Source organism: Bufo bufo, chromosome 2 (genome assembly GCF_905171765.1).
Source record: "Bufo bufo chromosome 2, aBufBuf1.1, whole genome shotgun sequence".
Lineage (NCBI taxonomy): Eukaryota > Metazoa > Chordata > Amphibia > Anura > Bufonidae > Bufo > Bufo bufo.
In genome coordinates, this window is record NC_053390.1 from 291,324,963 (window position 1) to 291,343,578 (window position 18,616).

The 18,616-nt window shown below is 49.6% G+C and overlaps 1 protein-coding gene across 4 annotated transcripts in view; it reads left to right on the top strand.

The window, feature by feature from the left end:
* The window catches only part of MORC2 (MORC family CW-type zinc finger 2), a 119,834-nt gene that overhangs the window by 56,420 nt on the left and 44,798 nt on the right, over nucleotides 1-18,616 (top strand). For all 4 annotated transcript variants that reach the window (XM_040416716.1, XM_040416717.1, XM_040416714.1 and 1 more), the window contains exons 12-13: nucleotides 2,135-2,217; nucleotides 14,123-14,208. In XM_040416716.1, coding sequence (XP_040272650.1) covers nucleotides 2,135-2,217; nucleotides 14,123-14,208 — 169 coding nt within the window. The remainder of the gene's footprint in view (nucleotides 1-2,134; nucleotides 2,218-14,122; nucleotides 14,209-18,616) is intronic.

Consider the following 18,616-nt stretch of genomic DNA (forward strand, 5'->3'; position numbering starts at 1 on the left):
AGGGGGCACTGAGCTAAAGGGTTTCTCCAGGAATTATTTAAAATGTTTACAAGCAACCTGTCTTAGACTGTAGATAAGAAGGGTTGCCTCCATTTGCAGAGTTGCGTAGAGTGGTGACGAGGGACCTCATTACACACTGTGCTTCTGCGCCTGCATATACTCCACATTGCGGCCAGGTGGAGATCCAGGCGCAATCCAGCAAATATGCTAAGAATCACTCAGACACAAACCACTGCACATTGCGGCTTGTCTCCGGCCGATTCCAAGCATTCTCTGCAAGATCTAGCGGCCAGATCATAGTGCCGCAGATGTGAAAGTAGCCCAAGTCACATTTAGTTGTTTGGTTATGTGGACATTTGGCTTTTAACTTGCCTAGTGGCAACCCTAGGCATCTGTGGGCTGTGCAGGAAAAACAAGTCACATCTATGGAGTCCTCACCTATCACTTAGGGCTTATGCACTCTGCCATAATTTAGGCGTATAATATGGGGCGATTTACACCGGAATATTCAGTCCCAAATGTTGGTCTAATGGCCTGAACTTGTAGCACATAGATCTCAATGATGCTACTACTTTGGGTCATTAGACCTGCATTCACACAGAATTTGTGGGCATAATTCAGAATGTTTAAAGGGATTCTCCGGGAATTAAGAAAATGAAAATACTTAAATTTTACTTTATTATAAATATATTCTCAAATATCTTTCATTATTTATATTGGCTCTTTTGTCTGGGGAGCAATCATCAGGGGAAACAAAATGTCCGCTGTCCCATTAGTTCACACAAAACCCATGAATCACACATGAGGACAAGTTATTTTACAACACTGAGGTAAAGAGCTGCCTCCTCCTCCTCTTTACTTTTCAGATTATGATCCTGAATACAGCTGATAAGAACTTTAGCTGAATCTCTGGGGAATGAAGTTCATGAGGAGACCTGAAGTACAGAGAGGATGGACAGGACAGACTGTGGTAATGTGGGGCTGTGGTAATGGAGACTGTAAGCAAGTGCTGCTGCTCATTAGCCACACCTCACCCTCCTCTCATGTCTCCTCATCATCTCCATTCCCACAGAGATTCCCCTGTATTCAGGATCATGATTCCTGACAAGCAGAGAGGAGGAAGAGGCAGCACTATAGCTCATTGTGGTGAAGCAACTTGTCCTCCTGTGTGATTAGGACAGGTTTTGTGTGTACTGATAGGACGGCGGGCCATTTTATTTCTCCTAATGAATGCTCCCTAGACAAAACAAGCCATTCTAAGTAATGAAAAGTATTTGTGAATATATTTTTTATAAAATTAATATTTAAAGAGGACCTTTCACCTGGAAAAACATTGTGAACAAAGTATGCTGACATGGAGAGCGGTGCCCGGGGATCTCACTGCACTTACTATTATCCCTGGGCGCCGCTCCGTTCTCCCGTTATGCCCTCCGGTATCTTCTCTCACTAAGTTATAGTAGGCGGTGTCTGCCCTTGTCCTGTGGGCGTCTTTCTCCTAGGCTGCAGCGCTGGCCAATCGCAGCGCACAGCTCACAGCCTGGGAGGTTTTTTTCTCCCAGGCTGTGAGCTGTGCGCTGCGATTGGCCAGCGCTGCAGCCTAGTAGAAGGAGACGCCTACAGGACAAGGGCAGACACCGCCTACTATAACTTAGTGAGAGAAGATACCGGAGGGCATAACGGGAGAACGGAGCGGCGCCCAGGGATAATAGTAAGTGCAGTGAGATCCCCGGGCACCGCTCTCCATGTCAGCATACTTTGTTCACAATGTTTTTCCAGGTGAAAGGTCCTCTAAGTATTTGAATTTAATTTAATACAACAGAATTACGGCCGTGTACATGAGCTCTTAGAGGACTTAAAGAGCTAAATATCAGAGGATACCTTCCGACTTCTTGTGGAGTACATACCTCAACAGTTTAGAGCTGTTTTGGTTGCATATAAACTATTAGGTGAGTGGTTTTAATGTTCTGGCTGACCAATCTACTCTTTGCTTTCATATAAATATACAAATTTGCTTTACATGCAATTTCCAGTCAAAACTATTTATGAAGCTTTTAGTTTTATCCAAGAATTAACAAAGATATTTTAGTTTAAGAGTTTGCATTTGGCCTCTAAACTGACCTTTATCTTTTGGCAGCGGAGGAAAAAGCACGGGAGGCAGAAAGTAAAGCACGAGCCCTGGAGTGTCGACTTGGAGAGGACTTAACCAGGGAATCCAGGGTGAGGCTAAAAAATCTGGATTACTTTAGAGGTTACTTTAGAAGTTAGTATTGACAACTTCCTTCATGCAAATTTGCAGCAGTGATTGTTTGCAAAATATGAAATTTCAAGTGTCTGATTACAAGCCTGATCCAAGTATAAGCTTTAGGGTGCATTCTCACGTCTGTGAATGTGTCCACACCCGTTACGCAATTCTGCGGAACGGGTGCAGACCCATTCATTCTCTATGGGGCAGGAATGGATGCGGACAGCACACAGTGTGCTATCCGCATTTCCGGAGCACGCCCCCTATCTTATGGTCCGCGGCTCCGGAAAAAATTAGAACATGTCCTATTCTTGTCCTCAATTGCGGACAAGAATAGGCAGTTCTATGGGGGTGCCAGCCGGGTGTATTGCGGATCCGCAATACACTACGGACGTGTGAAATAACAACAAAAATAAAATGTGTGCCATGTGTCATGAGTAAACACCTGCCTAACATATAAAGGCCAGAACTTAGATGGTATCATTGGCCCAAATTTACTAATTCTAATGTAAGGACGGCGTAAGCTTAGACAGGCTGTCTAGACTTGCTCCAGATTTAACACAGTGGCTTAGACTGAATGATAAATGTATGTGACTACACCAACTATTGGTTACCTTAATTTGAGACAGATTTTTACTCCAGAATTGTGGTGCAAAAGGGGGCATTTTTAGGCCCTGCACACTTTCCCACAAAGCTCTGCCTCCTTTCCACTAAGGCATGCTCTTTTGTGAAGCATGTCAGAAAAAAAATAGAAACCCTAGATGTACCATTTCATACATGTATACAGACACATTAGTAAATGATACATGGAAGAAAAACTCACGTAACTTAACCCTTTCATGACCAAAGGTCATTGATGCCCCAGTGTCCAGGTCAAAATTTACAAATCTGACATGCGTCACTTTAAGTGGTAATAGCTTTGGAACACTTTTACTTATCCACGCCATTCTGAGATTGTTTTCTCGTGACACATTGTACTTCATGACAGTCATAAATTTGAGTCAATATATATCTCCTTTTTTTAAAAAAAAATCCCAAATTTACCAAAAAAAAGTAAAAATTTGCAATTTTCTAAATTTCAATTATTCTGCTTCTAAAACAGAAAGTGATACCTCATAAAATATTTATTACATAACATTCCCCATATGTCTACTTTATGTTGGCATCATTTTGGAAATGTTATTTTATTTTTTTAGGACGTTAGAAGGCTTAGAAGTTTAGAAGCAATTCTTAAAATTTTTAAGAAAATTTCCAAAACCCACTTTTTAAGAACTAGTTCAGGTCTGAAGTCACTTTGTGGGGCCTACATAGTGGATAACCCCATAAATGACCCCATTGTAGAAACTACACCCCTCAAGGTATTCAAAACCAATTTTACAAACATTATTAACCCTTTAGGTGTTCCACAAGAATTAAAGGAAAATGGAGATGAAATTTCTAAATTTCACTTTTTTAGCAGATTTTCTATTTTATTACATTTTTTTCTTTAACACATTAAGGGTTAACAGCCAAACAAAACTCAATATTTATTACTCTGATTCTGCGGTTTACAGAAACACTCCACATGTGGTCGTAAACTGATGTAAGGGCGCACGGCAGGGCGCAGAATGGAAGGAGCGCCGCATGGTTTTTGGAAGGCAGATTTTGCTGGATTGGTTTTCTGAACGCCATATGTTTTTTATTTTTCTACCGATCGTCTTGTGCAGGGGCTCATTTTTTGCAGAAAGAGTTGAGGTTTTTATTGGTACCATTTTTGGGTACATAGGATTTTTTGATCATTCATTATTACACTTTATGAGACAAGGTGGCCAAAAAATTGGCTGTTTTGGAACAGTTTTTTTTTTTTTTTTTTTTACAGCGTTCATCTGAGGGGTTAGGTCATGTGACAGTTTTATAGAGCAGATCGTTACGGATGTGGCAATACCTAATATGTATACTTTTTCTTATTTATTTAAGTTTTACACAATAATAGCATTTCTGAAACCAAAAAAATGATGTTTTAGTGTCTCCATAGTCTGAGAGCCATAGCTTATTTTTTTTTTGGGCGATTGTCTTAAATATGGGCTCATTTTTTGCGGGATGAGGTAACGGTTTGATTGGTACTATTTTGGGGTATATTCGCCTTTTTTGATCGCTTGGTGTTGCACTTTTTGTGATGTAAGGTGACAAAAATGGCTTATTTTTTTACACCGTTTTTATTTTTTATTTTTTATGGTGTTTATTGGACGGGGTTGATGATGTGATATATTTATAGAGATGGTCGTTACGGACGCGGTGACACCTAATATGTGTGGTTTTCTGTTTGTTTGGTTTTTTTTTTATAGGAAAAGGAAATTTATTTTTTACATTTTTATTTATTTATTTTTACTTTTATTATTTTCACTTTTTTTTTTATCAGTTCCCTCTTGGATCTTGAAGATCCAGTGGGGCTGATGGTTGTACTATACTTTGCAATGCTCTTGCATTGCAAAGTATAATACAATCAGATGCCTGTAGGTGGCAGCACTGGACGCCTATACCATGGCAACCGGACGCCTTTGCAAAGCGTCCGGTTGCCATGGCAACCATCGGGCGCTGCGATCGCAGCAGCCCTGATGGTTGAGAGAGAGGGGGCCCCCTCCCTCTATTACCCCCATGGATGCCGCTACTGCGGCATCTATGGGGTTACAGCAGTGTCAGAATAGAGCTGACACACGCTGCTGATGGCGGCGGCTCAGGAATGGAGCCGCCGCCATCACACACACACACAAGGGGGACCGCATCGGGGGCAGGGGCAGCGCTGGAAACGGGGGAGGGGGGGGGGGCAGCATTTTACTTACAGATCGGGGCAGGAGGGGGCGGACCGCTTCGGGGGGGCAGGATAAGATGATCGACACGAAGGAGGCACAGATCGGTGCAGGAGGGGGCGGACCGCATCGGGGGCAGGACAAGAACAAGGAGGGGGCACAGATCGGGGCAGGACCGCATCGGGGGCAGGACATGAACAAGGAGGGGGCACAGAGGGGGCTTCAGGACACATTACCGATTTCAGGCTGTGATCTGCAGAGCGCAGATCAGAGCCTGAAACCGGCATTTTAACACTGCCGCGATCCGATTGGTTAGTCTGCACAGACTAACCAATCGGATCGATTGCCGGCAAGGGGCCACTCTGATTGGCCCCTTGCCGGCATTACCGCACTGTATGCTGTCCGTGACAGCAGCAGGACAGGGGCAGAAGCTTAAATCCAAGCGCTTTGCAGCGCTTGGATTAAAGAGCTGCCAGAACGTGTATATACGTGGTAGCTGCACGGGGCATGTGCAGCTATCACGTATATATACAGATTGCAGTCGTGAAAGGGTTAATGACCCCACTGTAGATGAGGGGAGGAAAAATAAGAAAGAAAATGGGGGCCTGGAGCAGCTCAGCCCCCTTCAAGTGAATGGGGCTGAGTGCAATACCAAGCACAGCTGCTGTACAATGTACAGTGCTGTGCTTGATAAGCGGCACTCACAGGAGCGCCACTGCCTTTTCAAAACAGCTGATCACCAACACCCGGGACCCCCACCGTTCAGATATAGGTGATCTATCCTGAGGATAGGTCATCAGTATAAAGGTCCTGGAAAACCCTTTTAATAGTAAGCTATTTTTTAGGCAGTCTATATTAAAGCTACCCTTCCATTTTGTTGATGTAGAGCCTGTGCAGTGCCTTTTATATGGCTGGCATCGGTGCTGGTTGTGATACAGTCGCTGTCACCACGTTGCTCCTGACTTGCGTCATCTGCTGATAGTCTGCTCAGTCTGTATGGGAGCCTGTGCAGTTTAAAGTCAGTAGGAAAAAGCAGTGCAAGGTAGAGGGAATGGTAGGATTGTTCCCATGTAGATGGAAAATGATCTCGCACACAGAGCAAAGTCTACTAAGGGAACGACTCAGAAAATCACATAGGCTGTGTAGAGATATGACCACTTTTATATATTACAGAACTTTTCATCTTTGCAACTAAAACACTTATTTGTTCAAATTTGTGCACAACAAATAAAAAGCTAAATTATACTTACATCATTATATCATTTCCAATCCACTATAGTTATAGTCCCTAATTGTAAACCCCTAAATCTGTTCTAGATTTTTTTGTTCATCTAGTTAGACTAGTTGGTGGCTCTCAGTGCATAAAAAAGCATAATTACTGACTGATGGAAATCTGCTTTATGCATCAGAAATTTGTTGCACTTTTTTTTTCCCGATAATCGCTATAGCGATGATTGTAACATTTGATGGGTATTAAGAGGAAAGTGATCAGAGGACACTGAATACTTCCTGCCGACTTAGGATAAGGGTACTTTCACACTAGCGGCAAGGAACTCTGGCGGGTGAACAGCCTGTCCGGGAAGGTTTTAGACCAGGTCTCAGCTCCTTAGGACGTACCGTTCCTGAGATATTCCCAAAAAATGCATTAGCCAATAGAAGCTTGGTCACATGACCCTTATAAGCCAATAGAAGCTCGCAGGCCATTAGACTCCACATACACAGTTTTACTCCAGGTTTCCATAACAACCCAGCCATTTTTCTTCACTGCTGTAGGAGAGCTTTAAAGGAAATCTGTCACCAGGATAATCGCTATTGTAGTAAAGCCATGGCCTAATAGGACTTAGTACCTTATTTCAAGATGTGCCTTTGTTCCAGTAATAGATGTTTTTATCCTCTGAAAATCCAGTTTATTTGGTATGCAAATGAGCCAGTAAGGTGCCCATAGGGGGGTCAGTCTTGCAAGAAGGAGCCCAGACACCCCCCTGTCACAATGTGTCCACCCTCAAAAGATGAACTTAAAACCCCGCCCCCAGGTCCCACTAAGCCACCCCCCTGATCCGGTTAGGTCACGCCCCTCCCACTCCTCAGCCCATAGGCATTGAAAAAATGAAGTTAAAAATCAACTTCTAGGTCCCGCTAAGCCATACCCCCGATCCTGTTAGGCCACGCCCCCTCCTCAGCCGACAGTGATTGAAAAATGAAGTTAAAAATTGGATTTTTTGTACTCACCGTAAAATCCTTTTCTCGTAGTAGGCATTGGGGGACACAGCACCATGGGTATATGTCCAACTACCACTAGGAGGCGACACTAGACATAAAAAAGTGTTGGCTCCTCCCCGTTGGGCTATACCCTCTCCACAGACACTAGGCAGCTCAGTTTGTACCAAAAGCAGTAGGAGAGAGAAGAAAGGCAAGGAACCAACAACTCCCGTACCGGGAAAGATCGAGACCAGCCCGGAGAAGCTGAAGTAAAACAACATAGGGAGGGATCTGTGTCCCCCAATGCCTACTACGAGAAAAGGATTTTACGGTGAGTACAAAAAATCCAATTTTCTCGTGCATGGCATTGGGGGACACAGCACCATGGGACGTCCCAAAGCAGTCCCCGAGGGTGGGAAGAACAACCATGCCACCTGTGGGCATACAGGTGCGGGAGAACCATGTGACCCAACAGGAGAAAAGCACGGAATAGGCAGGAAGCCTCATAACAAGGGAGAAACTCCAAGGAGGCCACAGTGACGACTGCCAGCACCCCAGGACAAATGCCTGGGAGAAGGTCCCAAATGCAAGAAGAAAGCAAAGGAACACCCAGCTCAGCCGAAGGCTGGAGGGAAAGTAGGACAGCATCGCGTATCGGATCTACCCAACATCCCAATTGTCTCAGTCGAAAGCACAAACACCCTGAGGTCAACCCCTGAAGGACCAGGGGAGCAAGGGAAATTGGAATCACTGAAGGCCAAACGAGAGAGTGAAGCTATAGCAAGGCTCACATGTGAGTGGAGCAGGTCTCCTCTCACCGCAAAGCAGGTGAAAAAGTTAAGCGCCCTATTGAAAGGAAAAGATCCTAAAGGCGCTAAGGGAAACCGCCAACCCCTGGAAGGGGAGGGGGTTGTAGGTAAAAACCAGGAAAAGAGAAAAGACAAGACCTGCATCCCCAACCAGGAGACGAGGAACGAGCCTCTGAAAACAAAATATCGCTGAGAAGCGCAAGACCGGAGAAACTCTGGCGAAACTCATTATCAGGGAAGAAGGGAACCAGATGCAAGCCCAGGAAATCTCAGCAGGGGCACACTGGGGAGAGGGAAGCCATAGCAAGGCTCACATATGAAGGGAGCAGGACTCCCCCCACCGCGAAGCAGGTGATGAAGATAAACGTCCTATTGGAAAGAGAAAACTCCCAAAGGCGCTAAGGAAAACCGCCAACCCTTGGAAAGGGAGGGGTTAGGAAGTAAAGGCCAAGTAAAAAGAAAAAAATAAGAGAAGACCTGCATCCCAAAACCAGGAGACGAGGAACGAGCCCCTGAAAATAAAATAATCGCTGAGAAGCGCAAGACCGGAGAAACTCCGGCCAAATGAAGTATCAGGGAGATGCAGGGCAAGGAAATCTCAGCAGGGATACACTGGACTGAGAGACATGGGAGGAGAAGGAGAGTACTCCCAAAAGTCTAAGGAGGAAGGCTCTACAAACAGGAGGGGTCCCTCCCGAAGGATACCATAAGGTGGAAATGCAAACCGTAGCACTAAACCACTCAACACCAGGTACTTGAAGTGGGAGGATGGGAAGACAGACATGAATCCCATGAGGTCCAAAAGGCTATTGGAACCCGCAAGGGGAACAATCAACCCAGGTCCCTTCCCAAACAACGATAATCCTACAGAATCTGAGTGATCAAATGAACGGTGACAGGGACTCCAGAAAGGAGTACCCGCAATGGGCTCACAAGGAACCAGGAACTGAACCACCAGAGGGCAACAAAAACCAGAATATCCAAGAAAAAATGAAAAGAACCACCCTATGGGAAGGAATTGGCCATGGACAACTAGCCATTCAAAGAATAGTGGCTAGCAATCAGCATACATTGTCCCGGGGAGGGCAAATACAGCGGCTTGGGTTGTACCACTAAAACAGACGCCCATATGCATAAGGAATGGTGAAGTCGCTATAAAAGAAGCAGGAGTGACTACACGAAATGTAGAAACCAGCTGCGACCGACATACAGAAGGCTCCCAGGGGGAGAGAGTACCGGATGGGCGAGGACAATAGCAAGGTCCCAAAGGACTGCCCTCTGTTAGATAGTACAACTAAGCATAGAAATAAGGGAACACCCGGACCCAGACGGAACTACGGAACCCTGTCCTATGTCAGAGCAATCAGCAGAAAATTCACCTACCAGGCAGGTGTGTGACGCTCAGTGGTTCTGTCCCTGACTCATCAGGGAGGACGTCCAGCGAGGAAATGTCGCTGACCCCAGGAGGATTCCGTGTGGCGGAGGACATCAAGTGATGGCCGAAAAACTACCGCAGCGGCCGGAGCTCAGCAAGCTACGTATCCCAACAAGGAGAAGATCCAGTGGAGATCACTGTACTCCACGAGGAATGGTCCGCCCTGTAATAGGAAACGCGGATACTCCTTTATAATATGTGGAACGCGGAGTGCAGCCGAAAGTAGTATTTGATAAGGATGGCAATAGCAACCTTAGCACAAAAACCAACAACCACCAGGCCATGGTGTAGGGAGCGTGGTTGTATGTGGACCACCCACCAGATCAGAACAGATCAGTCATGTACTGGGTACACCAGAAGTAGAAATAGACCGACAAGGAGGAGGTTGGGCTGGCCCACCCCTGCCAGATATGGCTACCATATTCGAGCTGAACCAGGATGCCGAAAAGGGAAGTAACCAACATCCGCAGCACAGATTAGTGCCTGGGGAAGGAAGCACCCAGTAATACAGAAACCGTATGGGCCACAGATTGCACCATAGGGCCCAGCACGTGGGTTGAACGGTGACAGGGACACTAAAAATACACGCCGAAAACCGAGGTAAAGTGGCTGCATGTTGCACACTAAGGAGGGTGGAAACATAGCCACCGCATCCAGGAATGCAACCGCATTTGGAGGGTACAGGTCCTCAACCTGTAAGGTAGAAATGAGGCTGTGTAGTGTAGAGATACGACCAGACCGGTGCAATGGGTACAGCATCTGGAGATGGCCGAGGTACTAGGTCTAAGATTAGAGCGATGGGTCCACATGGAGCACCCTAGGACCAGAGAAGTGCAACGGCTGCCACGTTAGCTATGGCACTTATATTTCGCTCGGGAAGGGAAAAATAGGGCCACACGGTACCACAAGGAATGACAGGTGCACACCACAACAAGGTAAGTGCAATGGCAACTGAAGAATGCCCTCTATTTCACCTAAATAGAGGGAAATAGGGCCGCATGGCACACCATAGAGCCCGACAGGTGTAACGGCTGCAGCATCAGAGACGGTGCAGAAACTCACCTAAGAAGGGAGTAAGATGGCTGTTTGGTGCACTCTAGATGAGGTTGCAGTGGCAACGGCACTACAAAGTGGCCTCAATATCTCGCACCATAAGGCCAAACAGAAGCAACGGCTACAGCTCCTGGAGATAGAGAGGTTAAATAAAAATGAAGGGCACAAGGTGGTAGCCTGGTGCCCACTAGAACCAAACAGAGGCAATTGCACAGCAATTCAGAGTAGCCTCTATATCTCGCCGGAAAGGGAGAAATAGTGCCGCACGGAACAATAGAGCCCGCCAGGGATACTGGATACAGCATCAGGAGATAGTGTAGGGACTCTACCCATGAAGGGAGCAAGGTGGCTGGAAACAGACAGGTGCAATTGCTACAGCAATTGAAGGCGGCCTGTGTATCTCGCCCGGTAGGGGGAAATAGTGCCGCATGGGACACCTAACCAGTCAGCAGGAACTCTACCTATGAAAGTAACAAGGCAGCTGAAAACAGACAGATGTAATCGCCACGGCATAAAGGCCGGCCTGTATTCTCTGGTACAGGCCCTACAAAAGAACCCTTAGAGGCCGAGAAGGGGAGCCAACCCTACAAGTGGCGTTTGCCTGAACTATCAGCTTGCCTAGAACATAGCCCCTGGATAGGGGCCAGGAAGGTCTGTCGTGCACAGCCTACGAGGGCGTACATACCAGAGACACCGCGTAGGTGTCCCAGCTGCTAAGCACGGTGACGGCTGCCTTACCTGTGCAGGCAGGAGGGCGCCATCTGAAAGTCCACTAGAGGGGCACCAAACCTGGTAGGGTAGGAACCACTATGCACGTTTGACTTGACCACGCAGAGGATTCTGCATGGTGGAAGACCGCCTGATGCTCTGTTCCGAGGGAATCGGTGCAGAGGTGTCCCCATAGGCAACTGACAGAGAAGGCTTCGTCACCAGCCTCCGGCCTGTCCTGGGGGACCCGAGGATGCCGGGGAGGGGTGGAAGCTAGTTGAGACCACCCAAGGGTGGTCCATGGGCTACTCTTTGCGGGACCCTGTATCTTAGCGTGCGCGTGGCACAGGGGGGGGAAGGAGACCGCAATTTGTAGGTAGCGCTCTAGCGAATCCGCCAGGGACTGAAGGATCGCCATGGAGGGAGCCCATTCGCGCGGGAGGGGGCCCTACCACGTGGAAACCTCCGTAGACAACGGACGCACGAAAATCGTGGCGATCCGATACGGAGGCCGGGAGAGGAGGGCCCCATAGAGCAGCAGGGCTGACCTATCTAACCCCGGAAACAACATTTCCCAAGAGGTGCTGCAGCAGCTATATAGTAGGCAGGAAACCTCATTCAGGTGGCAGGGCTGCAGGAGAATGCAGCAATAGAGAGGGGAGAGAGGGAAGGGGCCTGTGGAGCAATCAGCCAGAGGCTGCCTACCGGACCCCAGGAGTTGTGCAGCGCACCGAGCGCAGAAGATGGCGACCGGAGATAGCAGGAGCCGGCGACCGCAGAAAGAAGGAGCCGACAGCCGGAGAAAGAACCGCCTCTCAGAGAGAGAGCAGAGAACCTGGGGCCGGCTTGGCAGGCAGAAGAGGCCCCTCCCAGGCTCCCCCCACGGAGGGGAGGAGACGTGAGAAAGCCCGGGAAGAGAAAAAGTGGGCGGGGAGTTGCGGCCTAGTAGGCCCGAAAAGCCGGGGACTAAAGTAATGGAGCCCCAGAATTGCCGCGACGAACGGGGGCCAGGTGGGGGAGAGAGCTGAGGAAGAGACCCCCAGGGAGAGAAACAACGGAAGGCCAGGGGCTTCAGGGGCCAGGATACAGCTTAGAGAAAAAACCCACAAGCTAGCAGAGGCAAGGCAGGTTATCAGAGGCAAGTCATTGTCCCACACAGCAATAAAGCTGTATCATGTGTCCGGGAAGGGAACATGAGGGGGGAACGCGTCCAGGCGTGGGAAGGAGGGTGGGATCCCTAATCTAACATACTCACCCTCAGACGTCTTCAGGCGCAGCAGTAACCACCCCCTCGGCGGACTCAACACGGGAACCGTGGGACTGCCGGAATTCCACTGCGGAAGCAGATTTGGGGACTGGGTGGCTGCCAGGTACCTGAGTACGCGCCCGCAGGGGGGCAACTAAAGTGGAACACGATGGAGCCACCCCTGCCGCAGGCCGAAACCTGCAGAGAAAGAAAAAATGATTAAAGAAAAAATAAAATAAAAAAGTAGCAGGATGACCTGCACAAAAAAGCAGGTCAGGTCTGCCTCCTATGGACACTAGAACAAAACTGAGCTGCCTAGTGTCTGTGGAGAGGGTATAGCCCAACGGGGAGGAGCCAACACTTTTTTATGTCTAGTGTCGCCTCCTAGTGGTAGTTGGACATATACCCATGGTGCTGTGTCCCCCAATGCCATGCACGAGAAAATCAACTTCTGTCAGCTGCAGAGGTGGGAGGGACAGTGGCTTTCTTTCTGCAGCTCACACTCACGCACAGTGCTGCTGTTTTAGAGTGAGCTGTTTAAAAGGACACCCACCAATCCAGTTAGGCCACGCCCCCTCCACTCCTCAGCTGACAGGGTTTGAAAAAATGAAGTTAAAAATAAACTTCTTGGTCCCTCTAAGCCACAACCCCGATTCGGTTAGGTCACGCCCCCTCCCACTTAGCTGACAGGGATTGAAAAATGAAGTTAAAAATAAACTTCTGTCAGCTGCAGGGGTGGGAGTGAGGGTGACTTTCTCCCTGCAGCTCACGCTCAGACAGCACAGTGCTGCTGTCTGAGAGCGAACTGTTCAAAAGGACATCCCTGTGTCCGTCCAGGCTTTGCACCAGACGGAAGACAGGGAGTCTGAAAGCTGGACTGTCCGGCCTAAAACTTGACCTCTGGCCACCCTAGGGGCAGGCTGCTGTGGAGGTCACAGTTAAGGGGATGGTCCGTTATGGAGGTCAGTGTTAAGGGGCAGATTGCTGGAAAGGCCACTGTTAAGGGGGCGGGCCCCTGTGGAGGTCATTGTCAAAGGGGTGGTGTGCTGTGAAACTCACTGTTAAAGGGGCAGGCTGCTGTGGAGGTCAAAGTGAAGGGGGTGGGCTGCTGTGGAGGTCCAATTTTAAGGGACGGGGCACTGTTGGGGGGGGGTCAGTGTTAAGGGGTGGGGGGTTGTGGAGGTCACTGTTAAGGCGGCAGGGTGCTATAGATGTCACTGTTATAGTTGATAGTGTTGATATCTTTTAACGACACACACAAACATTAAATGAAATAGATTAAATATACCCGGGTCCTTCAGCTAGTGTGTGTGTGTATATGTATATATATATAATATATATAACCCCTGTAGCAGCACCAAATACTACAATTCAGCAAAAGATACCTCAACAGCGTAAAAAAAAAATACAGTACAGTAAAAAGATAGCTCTAGAAACTACACCTGTGTCTATGGAAAACTACATTACCACTGATAAAACATTTCCATGCATATGGAGCTGAGAAACCAAGAACCTCCTACATAATTCTGCTTTGATCACCTTCAGTATTTATTGCAGTATCTTCACCTTTGTGTATCTGCTGGTGATCTTGCATATATAAAACAAGGTTTTTGCATTCTTGAGCTTTTCCTTGGCTTGTTTCAGGCTACTCTCCGGCAGGTGCAGAATGCTGCAATAACTGCCCGTCGGGAGGCAGATGTGAAGAAGCGTATTAAGGAGGCAAAGCAAAGGTAAGGTACTTAAACCTGTTACCTAGGTTAGTGTGTACAGAGCTTAATGGATATATTGTAAAATGTTTTTCATGCCATGTATTTGTTCAGTATGAACCAGTACCTGGAGGAACATGGAGGCTTATCCAGTTGTATGTGTGATGTGGCTAGCCATAGCAGTAACAAGTGAGACAGTGATGACAGTGAGAGAGGATCTTCCTTATTGGACATTTTAAATACCAATACAGACATCTAAATGTATTTTATATAAAGATTTCTATAGTGAATGATAGAGTGTGCCTGTCTGTAGTATTTGCCTTGAATTTTACAGTTTTTGTGACAGCTGCCTGCATTGAAATAGCTGAAAACTGTAAGGCTGGGTTTCCTTGTTTTCTGGCTCGTTTCATTGCGGGACACAGGACTGTGGGTATAGTTGTTTGCTGCCACTAGGAGGCAACACTAGGCTGAAAACTGTTAGCTCCTCCTCTGCCAGCTATACCCCCTCCAGCCTGGAGAGAGCATATCAGTTTTTAGCTTAGTGTCGTGGAGGCAGACCTCCCTGCTTAGCAGGGTGGCTTCCATTGATTTTTTATTTTTTTTCTCCAATTTAACATCTGGATGGGGAACAGAGTCGCATTGCCTCTCTGTCTAGCCAGGGAGGCTGGCCGGTGTCGGTTGTCCCACCGCCCTGCCTCCCCAAGAAGAAAAGGTGGACCAGGGCAGCCTCGCTCCCCTGCTTCTTGCCAGCGCAAGGGCCACCTGTTCTCCAGCCCCTTCACTCACCAGTCCCCTGCCACTTGTGTGCCAGCGACTGTAGAGGTGGCCCTGCTGGTTTATGATGGAAGGGCGAAGAACACAGATGAAGGCAGGTGAGTATATCCCTCTCCCGTTCCCACACCTCCCTTTTCACTCTCAACCCTCTGCCTGGTCCCAGATTTGGACAGCAGGCATCGGGAGGGGGTAGCGATTCCACTACTTCAGGCGGACGCCATTACGCCGCCGCTGGCTTGCGGGGGTTAACTGCAGGTCCAGTCTTAATTGGAGCCCAGCTGCCTGGTGGCTCCTCTATTGAGGGCACGGGGGGCGCTGTTTTTCTCGCCCATATTCATTGGGGGACACAGGAACCGTGGGTATAGCCATGTCCTCTAGGAGGCGTTGACACTAGTAAAAGCTGTTAGCTCCTCCCCTGGCAGCTATACCCCCTCCAGCCTGAAGAGAGAGCTTCAGTTTTTTCTAGTGTCAATAGGAGGCAAGACCTCCCTGCTTCGCAGGGAAGCTCCTGAAGATTTTTTATTTTCCTTTTTTTTCAGATGGGAAACAGTGGTCGCCTCTCCTCTCTGTTCTCCCGGGGGGAGCACGCCAGCGTTGGTTCGCCACGCTGCCTCCTCCCCCCACAAGAAGACAAGGTGGACCAGGGCAGCCCCGCTCCCCTGCATCCCGCCAGCCAAGGGGTCACCCGTCCAAGTCCCTCTTCCAGCTTCCTGCCACTACGGTGCCAGTAGCTGAAGGGGTGACCCTGCTGGACCAGAGGAAGGGTGAAGATGGCGGCCAGACAGATAAGTAGATGCCTGCTCCAGGCCGTCGATCACCGCCCGCCGCTCTACCTCTCTGGCTGCAAGGGGTTGATCTATACCACTCTGGGACACAGACTGGGCCCCCATAAAATACAATTTATTAATCAGCAGCAGGACTTAGCGCTGGGGCATAGACATGGGCCGCATTGGATCGCATGGGGGGGCGGAGCCAAGCGCACAGGAGCGCTTTCAAGCAGCGGGGGCAATTCACAGCTTCGGCTGGCGGTGATCTTTCTCACATAATGTTCGGGCGGCTGCCTGCTTCTGGCGCCGCTCGGGCACAGGGGGTCACAGCAAGGGCGAATCCAGCATGCGGGGGTTAATGGACGCGCGCGCACATGCACGCACATCGCAGCGGCTTCTGGAGGGATGCAGGACCTGAGGGGGCGAAGCCTATCTTCCCGCCTCAGCGCTCAACCAGTTCTCTCCGGACTTTCTCTGTCGGCATCTCCTGGTCCTGGTAAGAGCTGTTATTCCTCTCCTCAGGTCACTGCGAGGCGTCCCTGGACGCTGGCGCCCTCACCGCGCGCTCTTCGGCTCTTGCAGTCACCTTACGCCGCGAGCTTTGGCTAAAAATGTGGGCAGCGGACGCGACTTCCAATCGTTCTTTAGACGGTCTCCCCTTTTCTGGCACCCGTCTCTTTGGTTCTCGGCTGGACGAGATTATTTCTGAGGCCACGGGTGGCAAGAGCACCCATCACCCACAGCCTAGGGCCAAGCGGGCCCCTCACGTTAGGTCAGGTTCCTCCCGTGGCAGACCTTTTCGACGATTCGCTAGTTCATGCCCCGCAGCGAGTTCCTCCGCTGGGGGGCGGCGGCTTTCGTTCCCAGGATCGACGCAAAAAAACGTCCTTTCGGGCACAGCCCTCCTGGCGTCCCAGACCTCAGACCGCTCGACTTCCTGCAGCTAAGCAGGCCTCAGCCTGAAGGTGCGCCCCCGCCAAACAGGGTGGGGGGCGCCTCCTCCTCTTCCAGGACGTCTGGTGGGCCCATGTGTCCGACCCTTTGGCGCTCGAGATTGTATCCTCGGGATACCTGATCGATTTCCTGTGTCTTTCCCCAGACAGGTTCTTTCAATCCCGTCTTCCACGGGACCCAGAGCGGGTAGCCGCCTTCTCCCAGGCCATTCAGTCCCTCCTGGACTGGGGAATCATCTCTCCTGTTTCCCCAGCAGATGAGTTCAAGGGCTTCTATTCAAACCTTTTTGTGGCCCCCAAAAAGGAGGGCTCGGTCCGCCCAATCCTGGACCTCAAGCTGCTGAACAAGTTCCTTCTCCTCCAGCGTTTTCGGAATTCCTTTCGGCCATAGATATCCAGGACGCATACCTCCACGTCCCTATCGCACGGAGTCACCAGCGCTTCCTGAGGTTTGCGATAGGAGATTTTCATTACCAGTTTGTCGCCCTCCTGTTCGGGCTGGCAACTGCGCCTCGGGTCTTCACAAAGATTCTGGCCCCTCTTCTCGCCCTGCTCCGTTCCAGAGGCATCTTCCTTATGCCTTATCTGGACGACATCCTCATCAAGGCCTCCTCCCTTGCTCAGGCATCGAACAGCATGCAGATCACGCTGGCAGCCCTGGCTCGCTTCGGGTGGTTGGTCAACCTGCAGAAGTCATCTCTGACACCCTCCAGACAATTGGTCTTCCTGGGTATGCTTCTGGACACGGACGTGGCGTGGATTCGCCTTCCCCCGGACAAGCGACTGGCCTTGCACCGTTCTGTGAGACACCTTCTCGACTGCAGACTTTCGTCCATTCGCCTCTGCATGAGGACGTTAGGGTAGATGGTCGCCTGTTTCAAGGCGATTCCCTTTGCCCAGTTCCACTCTCGCACGTTCCAGTGGGCGATCCTGTCCTCCTGGGACAAGTCTTCTGAGAGCCTGGACCATCTCATCTGTCTCTCCCCTCAGGTGCGGTAGTTCCTTTGTTGGTGGCTGTCGGTTCCGGTTCTGGGAAGGTCCTCCCAGGAAAGTCCAAGGCACATGGTCTCGGTCGGAATCCAAGCTCCCGATCAATGTCCTGGAACTCAGGGCGATTCTTCTGTCCCTCCGGCACTGGACCCACCTCTTGGAGGGTCGCCCAGTCAGAGTCCAGTCGGACAACGCCACGGCTGTGGCGTACATCAACCACCAGGGGGGAACACGCAGTCTCGCGGTAATGCAGGAATCTGCCGAGATCTTACGATGGGCGGAGGCCCATGTACCGGCAATTTACATCCTGGGTGTGGAGAACTGGACTGCGGAATTCCTCAGCAGGACCACGATAGATCCAGGCGAGTGGTCCCTCCACCCGGAAGTATTCGAGGCAATCTGTCTCCGTTGGGGTCGCCCCGACGTGGACTTGATGGCCTCAAGGCTCAATAGGAAGCTTCCCACCTTCCTCTCCCGCGCAAGGGATCCGGAAGCTTGCGGCGTGGACGCCCTGATCGCCTTTTGGCAGGGATTCTCCCTCCTTTATGTGTTTTCCCCCTTCTGCCCAGGGTTCTACAGAAAATCAGAATGGAGTGCATTCCGACGATCCTCATCGCCCCAGATTGGCCCCGTCGCGCGTTGTAAGCCGACCTCGTTCTCCTTCTGGGAGACGTTCCTTGGTCACTGCCACTCAGAGACGACCTGCTTTCGCAGGGATCGGTCTTCCATCAGCATTTAAGGTCTCTTCGTTTGACAGCGTGGCCATTGAAACCGCCATTCTAAAGCGAAGGGTTTTTTCGGTGGATGTTATTCGCACTATGATTCAGGCTAGGAAGCCTGCTTCTTCCAGGATCTATTACAGGACCTGGAGGTCCTTCCTGGGTTTCTGTGAAAACCGAAACATTCCTCCTCTTCGTTTTTCTCTCCCCACGGTCCTGTCCTTTCTTC